Source organism: Salmo trutta, chromosome 36, assembly GCF_901001165.1.
Source record: "Salmo trutta chromosome 36, fSalTru1.1, whole genome shotgun sequence".
Taxonomy (NCBI): domain Eukaryota; kingdom Metazoa; phylum Chordata; class Actinopteri; order Salmoniformes; family Salmonidae; genus Salmo; species Salmo trutta.
Genome location: NC_042992.1, coordinates 17416908 through 17425394, shown reverse-complemented (window position 1 = coordinate 17425394; position 8487 = coordinate 17416908). Strand labels below are relative to the sequence as shown.

Sequence of the window (8487 nt, the reverse complement as noted above, 5' to 3'; positions counted from 1 at the left end):
CAAACCGAGTGCAAACCACGCGAAAATGTTGGCAGTCAGACGCCCACCGGCAAGTGGTCCATAAAACACACCCCGCCGAACGAACGCCGACCGACATTTGGTGCGATGTGTGTGCTCTTTTAGAAATTGAGGTATTTTCATGGGAGTGAGGTCCTTGCTATTTTGAAACAGGATGGTGAATTTAGAGCAGTTTCAGTGGCTCTTAAGGTCAAGGTCAGTTATGATATTAGGCCTGGTTTTATGTCATCACAATACATTGTTCATTTAATCCTACATTTTATTCACAGAGAAATGCCCATGAGTTTGTATTGAACATACCACTGAGTTTTTCCACAGACGTAACAGTAAACAATATGTCATGTCTTGCTGACTGTTCTGCTGCTCAAGATACATCGAAGCAGCTTCATCATGCGAGTACGGTTCTGTACACGTTCATGTTATGGCATATACAGTAATTGGATACAATATGTTTCTTCTATGCAATTAACTAAAAGTAAATGTTTGCCTCTGTGTGTCTTTTTGGCATTTCACTGCTGACGGCGGGAGGGTCGTGATCTCCTCTTTTGTTGTGGGGCTGGGGCCTTTCTCCGGTTCCCACCTGCTGGCCCAACTAACTTTCCTGAGTTTTGTTGTGGAGCAGGAGTAGGAGGAGGAGGAGTAGGAGGAGGAGGAGTAGGAGGAGGAGGAACATAATTTTTTTTCAGACCTTCATCTGAGCTTTCATCCTCTGAAAGATAAGGAAATGTTAAACTTCATTGTGGAACATTAGACACATTTGATTGGTTCAATATTCATCATTTTTGTCCACTTAAAATATCTGGAATGATTCAGGTGAGGTATTTATGATTTGTGTTGAAAAGGTGTGTGTGTGAGTGTGTTTCTCATCCCCACAAGGATAGTAAAACATGGAAAAAGGCTATTTTAGGCTTAGGGGTTTGGTTTAGGGTTAGGGGTTAGGTAGATTACGATTTTGAATGGGAATCAATTGTTTGAGCCCCACAAGGATAGCAAAACAAACGTGTGTGTGTGTGTGTGTGTGTGTGTGTGTGTGTGTGTGTGTGTGTGTGTGTGTGTGTGTGTGTGTGTGTGTGTGTGTGTGTGAGTGTGTGTGTGTGTGTGTGTGAGTGTCTGCCACCTCTGGTCTTTTGGCCCTCTCACCCCTCTTCGAAGAGTATTTTAAATAATCCCACAGCACCCCCCCTCGCACCCCTCCTCATGCCCAACACACTAAGACTCACACTTGACTTTTCCCCGTTACTAGCTCTGACTTTGCTAACAACTACTTTATTGAGGAAAAGTGTACTTACTATGCCTGTGATAAGTGGTTGTGACCACCTAGCTATCTTAAGATGAATGCACTAACTGTAAGTCACTCTGGATAAGAGTATCTGCTAAATGACTTAAAATAAACAATTTAAAAAATGTGTGTGTGTGTGTGTGTGTGTGTGTGTGTGTGTGTGTGTGTGTGTGTGTGTGTGTGTGTGTGTGTGTGTGTGTGTGTGTGTGTGTGTGTGTGTGTGTGTGTGTGTGTGTGTGTGTGTGCATGGTGCGTCCCTGTTTGAATATGGTCTCTTACCCTCCTGGTCCTCAACACTGTTTGCTGCAACACCTACAATAAGGAATGAAAGCACATTCATAGTAATGTTATTTTTTTCTCCCCAGGCATACATTTGTGACTAAATGGAACCCATAGGTCTACGGGTTATATTCCTACACATAACAAAAGGATACCTACCAGGTCCAGTGACCCCATTAGGTTTAGGAGCTGTAGGGAGACAAATTATGAACAGATACTTTAGATATCCTCACAATGATGTTTATTTCTTAATTGATAATTGTTATTATACCAGTATTCTTTCAATGGTTTTATTGTGAATACAGAATGACATAAACTCATCATCTTGTCTAACCTCTACACTTGTGCTGCTTACATCTAAGATGAGACGTTTTGACATGTTACAGAGCAAGGCATACATTTTCTGTCTGAATAATGTTTTGTTTCTTTTAAAGACATCATATTTTATTGTGTTTAATCTTGTGCTTTTTGACAAACTGTAATTAAACTGCATCAGATCATTAAAAAAAGCCCCTACCATCAATCCCTCATTGTAATACTGTGGCTTATCTATAAAAAAATTGCAGAAAAATTGCATCATAAAAAACAGTATCACCAGCTATATTGTCTCATTTATGGATTCAACATTTATGGATTGCGTTACTGACTGCCATCAAGCTTCACTATAATGAGGAAATGTTGCAGGATACAAGAAGTACCACTAGATGGCGATGCAGGACAAAAGGTTCCAGGATCTCTCCTGTTTTTCTAATGAGTCATGGAAAGGGCTCTGCAGACTTTTCTGACGTGCAAACTGATATATAATCTCAGAATTTGTTCAAATTTGGTTCAGGTTATTGTTAGGGTTATGGACAGGTTTAAGGGTTTGGTTAAGTTAAGGGTTAAAGGTCAGTTTTTGATTTGGGCTAGTTGGTCTGTTTAGCCCTTCCCATAGCTCACTTCCAGTGGGAAAATATATATATATATTTGTTCCTGTGACAGTGACTCAGGAACACTCCAGAATGTCCATGCACAGAACAGAACCTACATTTCTTGCAAGAACAGGCTGTCACAAAGTTGACAGGCAGTATGTTATAGAACTAGTCATTTAACATCACATCTTTGTCATAGATTTGAAGGTGAACATTTTCGTTTTTTTAGCTAATTTTAACTTTCAGTGGGCATGGTTTACCTGTTTAGGCTGGACACACTCAAGAGTCGACATAGTTACACCACTATTGTAGCTTCCTCCCGCTTTCTTGAGAAAATGGATTTATTTGACTTTCAAATAACCAGTCTCATGTCACATAGTAATGGGGGGGGGGGGGGGGGGGGGGGGGTCTGTGATTCAGCAGACAAACAACCATCTGACCTGGGTTAGTAAAAACTACAAGACCCACCTTTATTTAGAGAGGATCAGAGGCTTCGTCCCAGTAATCCACTCTCTTCCTGAAGTGTGCACTCGCACTCTCCCTTCCAGAGTTTGCCCCATGCCTAGACCTTCCCCTCTCCCATAGGTAGGACATCATACCCCCCCCCCCCCCCCCCTCTGCTGTGCTCACCGTTAGGCTGATCCGAGGAGATGGCATTTATGCTCTCTGTGGAACAAGCAGAGATTACCATTATGAACGGGTATATAGACCACAGACTGATTACCGTTATGAATGGGTATATAGAACACATATAGACCACAGATTATGGATTAGACTACAGGCATATTGAGCACTGGTTGTAAAGAGTTAGCCAATGAGGTTCTGATGCTCTTACCAGTTGGAGCTTCCTCCGAGGTTGAGTCCTTATCTGTTTGTGAGAAAAGGAAGTGTGGTTCAGAATCAGGTAGCAATGGGCCTTTCTTTACATAGTCTATTCATAGAATTCACATTCACGCAACTTTAATGTCCTTAAAGAGGCAATTCATTTTGCAGCAATCACGATACATACAGACAAAGTCACATTTTAAAAATAACAAGATCAAAATAGCAATGGATATTTACAAGCAAGTAGGCTGGGTAAGTGCAGTGCAATTTCAATATACAAATGACTGAATAAAAATTATTTTCAAAGTCACATAAAGGTCAACATGGGAGTTAGGCAAAATCAGAACATTTCTCAGAATACCTGTGGACATGGCTTGGGCAGCATGATCTGAAAGTGTCACACAGAGACACACATAAGCACACATTGTAACCACCATTCACAGTTACTGTTAGTAACTCATTAATAACAGTTAATAACTACTTTATGCTAATGTTATTGTACATGCTGTTTGATTCAGCATCTGTTTTTCTGTATTCAATCATCATTGCCAACACTTACCGTTATTAGTATCGAAGTCAGCTTGTACTAGCAGAACTGCCAGAGAGCAGAGGATGAGAAAATTCCTGGAAACAGAAATTCAAAATTTGAATTTAAAAACCAATGCTAATTGCAGACTAGTTAAAGAAGCAATGGCCGAAAACACAGCTGCCTTCTCTGTTTCAGGCTCTTTGACTTTATGCCTGTCTCAGGGATTTTTTGACCATCTGTTATTCTGAATTCTAATTTCCAATCACACACTAAATCCTTGTAATCAACAGGCTGCTTTAGGAATATTTTAGTTAAGGTGCCAACCGAAGGATCTCTGATATTATCCACAACTTATTCCCATTGACCTGAGGGCAGACCTGGTTCTTTAACCAGTGTATGGCATGGCCATTGTAAAATACCTAATCCATCCTAATGTGGCGTTTTAAATCCACTTTCTATTGAAAAACCCTGGAACCCCAAAAAAGAGTCTAAATTGTGAAGGTATAGTGGTATCAAAAAGAGGTAAAGTGTGTAAAAAATATATATATATATTTTTTACTTAACTTGGCAAGTCAGTTAAGAACAAATTCTTATTTACAATGACAGCCTAGGAACAGTGGGTTAACTTCCTTGTTCAGGGGCAGAACGACACATTTTTACTTTGTCAGCTCGGGGATTCGATCTAGCAACCTTTCGGTTACTGGCCCAACCATCTAACCACTAGGCTACCTCCCGCCCCGGTTATGTGATAATCATTCAAATTAAAGATGTAAACTAAAAAAACAGCACTTAGTCTGCCCAATTCTGATATTTTGCCCAATTATTGATCTTTTGACCAATCAGAACAAATCTTTTGCCAATAATTGGAGAAAATATAATAATTGGGCCATCTGTGTAAATGCAGCCTTGGGGTCCATGATGACATGTCACATTCTGCATCATACACTTATCCTTAAACAAAATCATATTAACGATAATACACTTACCTGGTCAACATGCCTTGAGGTTAGAGTCTGGATCCTGAATCGTACAGTACAGGCTTCAATATTGCACTTCAACTGGTCCTGACGCAGAAGATGGTTGTGGCGCTTTTATACCTTTCCCAAAGCCCATTGGAGATGGAAGGAGGAGTGGCCTGCTTATTGTGGAAAACCTGTGAAAGAAGAAAAAAAACTGTGTCATGCCTATTAGGTTTCATTAGTTGCGTGGCTTAATGTACAGATTCATATGTCTCCTACCTACATGTATTCTCTCAAAGGAATCTTATTCCCCCAAAGGCACATCTAAATATCCCAGAAAACCTTTTGTTATGTGAGGGTGTTTCTAAGATCATATTTCCCTCTCTTTTCTGTGTGTGTTTTTTTATCTGAAGGAGACGTTGCACTACAGTCTCTATAAAGTTCAGCCTCTACGCTACAGTGGTTGTCTGAGGGGGTGTTGGGAACCTGTGCCAAGAAGCAAGGTTAAGGTGGAAAACAGAATGGGCTTAGGGCCCATAGAGCTCTGGTCAAAAGTATTGCACTAATAGGTAATAGGGTGCCATTTGGGACGTAGCCCTGATGATGGGAAGCTTTGAACAGCCTCTGTCCAGACCAGACTACCTGGCCAGGATTACACACACTGCTTCTCCTGAGAAATGTGTGTACTTCCTGCATTTTAGGCTAGTGGGCGGCAGCATCTCGATAAGGGGAATTCCCTGGTCCCAAATAGGGATCCTAGACTGAAATTTAAGTAAGTAAGTAAGTAATTAAGTAAGGCAAACCCAGACTAGGTGAAGGTCAGGAGGAACAGTCTGATTTTGGTCCAAAAAGTTGGTGAAATAAGGTTACAAGGGTCTGTTTCATTCAAACATAATCCCAAGGACCTAGTTTCTATAGATGGGCTTGATAGACTTAACCAAGATTGTATCAAACTTAACAACAGTCTTAGCTTGTCACAGGCAGATCTTATCCTGTGGTATTCCTCTTTTCCTCGCTATGTACAGTAGCTTATACAACACTCTTAGAAAAAAAGGTGCTATCTAGAACCGAAAAGGGTTCTTCGGCTGCCCCCATAGGAGAACCCTTTTTGGTTCCAGGTAGAAACCTTTTGGTTCCAAGTAGAACCGTTTTGGTTTCTATGTTGAACCCTTTCCACAGAGAGGTCTACATGGAACCCAAAAGGGTTCTATCTGGAACCAAAAAGGGTTTTACTTGGAACCAAAAAGGGTTCTCCTATGGGACAGCCGAAGAACCCTTTTGGAACCCTTTTTTCTGAGTGCACTTTTTAAGTGCAGTGGACGTGGAAGTAGAATCTCGCCTTACAATGCAGACTTTGTGGTCTCAGGGTAGCCTACAGTATATAGTTACTATTGTATGTAAAGTTATGGAGAAGGCCTCAGGCCCTGACTGACCTAAGGATATACTCTTAGAAAAAAAGGTGCTAAGTAGAACCATACAGGGTTCTTCGGTTTATCCTCATAGGGGAATCCTTTTTGGTGCTGGGTAGAACCCTTTGCAGAGGGATCTAGAACCACTATGAGGGTTCTTTAAAAAAACTACTGTATATGGTTCTACCTAGAACCCTCTACGAAGGGTTCTGTCTAGAATCTTCAATGAAGGGTTCCCCTGAGAACCATTTTATCATCTAAAGGTTCTTCCTAGAATCCTCTATGAACGATTCGACCACCCTTATTAGCCTTTAAAATGTAATTATTTCTGACAATACATTGCATGTATCATAAGGCCTAGTTATACCCTAACACATTGGTGTTAGGAATCTCCTGGTTTACAGGCCACATCAGTTTTGTAGTTTTGTAGAAATACACGTTATGGAACAGCAGGGACTGTGAAGAGACACACACAAAGGTACAGACATACTCATACACATAAATTGTAATAGTGTTGTATGGTGGTATTATACATGTTGTATTGTAGATATGTAGTGGTGTAATAATGTTATATGATACTGTTTTATCTTTTGTTTTATATGTAATGTAAGTGCTTTAATGTGTTTGGACCCCAGGAAGAGTAGGTGCTGCCTTGGCAACATCTAATGGGGATCCCTAATAAATACAAATACAAAATCAGGCCTGCAAGTCACCTTATGCTGGGTTGCAAAGTGATGCGTGATTCCGTTTGGAATCCAGCTATCCAACAAGTGGAATTGTTAATCATCTGCATCCTGCCTTCAGTCAGAATGACTGCCATGGTTGGGAAGCTGGAATAGTGAGACTACCTCAATCATCTAAACTGGAACAACCATCTCAGTAATGGGTGCAATAAATCCAATTACTATCAGATTGGATTAGTTTAGATGGTATGTATCTTTGTGTAGCATAAAATGAATCAACCAACCAATGTGCATGCAAAAACACATATATTACAGTAAAACAAACAATTCTGAAATCCCCCTGCAATAGAGCATGCTGGGAAATATTGTATATGGTTCTATGTAGAACCCTTCTTGCCTTCCAAAGAATCATCAAACAACCCTTAATTCCAAAAACAGTTATTGGGATGTTAAAGGTTCTAGGTACAAACCTTTGACTTACAAAGAACCCATCTTTTGATCAAAACAGCTATTGGTAGAACTCTATTCCTCCTTCAAGAACCCTTTTGGAACCCTTTTTTCTAAGAGTGTAGTATATGCAGGCCTTTAATACACGTATGCCAAATCCAATGTTGTGTGAAAATATTATGGAACTTATTTCAACAAAACCAGCTATTAATGAATGAAAACCGTCTCCAGCAGATAGCAATTTCACAAGTATAGAATAAGAGTAATTAGAGTACAGAAGCTGTGTGTGAAGTCATTGCCCCAGTCTGAATACAATGGCAACCCTGACATTGCTCTCTGGAGAATGAAAGGCAAATTTGAGCCCCAGACTGCGGTAAAGTTTGCCCTATGTGCATCCAAAATAACCTGAAAAAGATGAGAAAGAAATCCAGCACTACCTGCGCGGACATGGTCAATTTCACAAGCTCATGCAGCTAAGACTAATGCCCTTGTAAGCCCCCCCCATTCGCATCTCGTCCACCGCCGTCATCCGATCGGCTGGCTTATTTGCTTTTTATCAGACGGAACAAATGCCAATGGAAATGAATTGGCCGTCCTCAGACAAGACAGGAAGTCTAACCATCTGGGTTTTACCTTTCCTGGCTTTCTATGGGGGAGCCGACGCAAAAAGGAAGGCTCCTCTCCAGAGCAGAACAGAGGTTAGAGCACTGATAATGGGAGAAAGTAGTCCCCCTGTAGTACAGTTACATCTCACACGTCCCCTTGCTTTGGTATTTAGGCCTCCTCTGGCCCAGGTATCAAAGGAGTCCTCTGTCTGCTCTCACTAAAAGGATTTCTCTCTTTAAGTGTAAAAGGATAATTAGCCGTTTCTCTCTCTCTCACATTATGGATCCCCTGATCAGGCCGATGGGAGCTGTCTTTTCAAGGCAAACATTGGCCTGGAAAGCCTTTGAAAGCTGGTAAGGTCAGATTTACATGTGCATAGGGAGGAGGAAGCCCATGAGTGCAATGGACTACTAGGGTTCCATCCCGAGCACTGAAAGGACTGGGACCCAACTTCACTTTTAATTAGGGATCGTCATACAGTAAGAAAATAAGAAGACTACAGTACTGTATATCAATGACAGTGGCAGTGACCCCTCTTAGGG

The 8487-nt window shown here is 41.0% G+C and overlaps 1 protein-coding gene across 2 annotated transcripts; it reads right to left on the bottom strand.

Moving 5' to 3' along the window:
- Positions 1-263: 263 nt before the first annotated feature.
- On the bottom strand, positions 264-5030 carry si:ch211-133n4.6 (WASH complex subunit 1). Of its 2 annotated transcripts, none has more exons than XM_029734861.1 (8): positions 4828-5030; positions 3872-3936; positions 3674-3700; positions 3323-3355; positions 3118-3153; positions 1736-1765; positions 1577-1609; positions 264-727 (listed from the first exon to the last, which is right to left on the bottom strand). In XM_029734861.1, the coding sequence occupies exons 1-8, from the start codon at positions 4836-4838 to the stop codon at positions 528-530; spliced, it is 435 nt and encodes a 144-aa protein (XP_029590721.1). In that variant the 5' UTR covers positions 4839-5030; the 3' UTR covers positions 264-527. The 2 variants fall into 2 exon arrangements, with proteins under 2 accessions (XP_029590721.1, XP_029590722.1); XM_029734862.1 differs by having other exon boundaries at positions 264-619.
- Between the last annotated feature and the right edge of the window lie 3457 nt (positions 5031-8487).

What these genes read in the sequence shown, in the direction of transcription:
- si:ch211-133n4.6 (XM_029734861.1), bottom strand. An exon ending in TGACTTCGATACTAATAACG is followed by an intron (nt 3,701 to 3,871) that starts GTAAGTGTTGGC and finishes TGACACTTTCAG; the next exon opens with ATCATGCTGCCCAAGCCATG. An exon ending in CAGTGTTGAGGACCAGGAGG is followed by an intron (nt 728 to 1,576) that starts GTAAGAGACCAT and finishes CTTATCTTTCAG; the next exon opens with AGGATGAAAGCTCAGATGAA.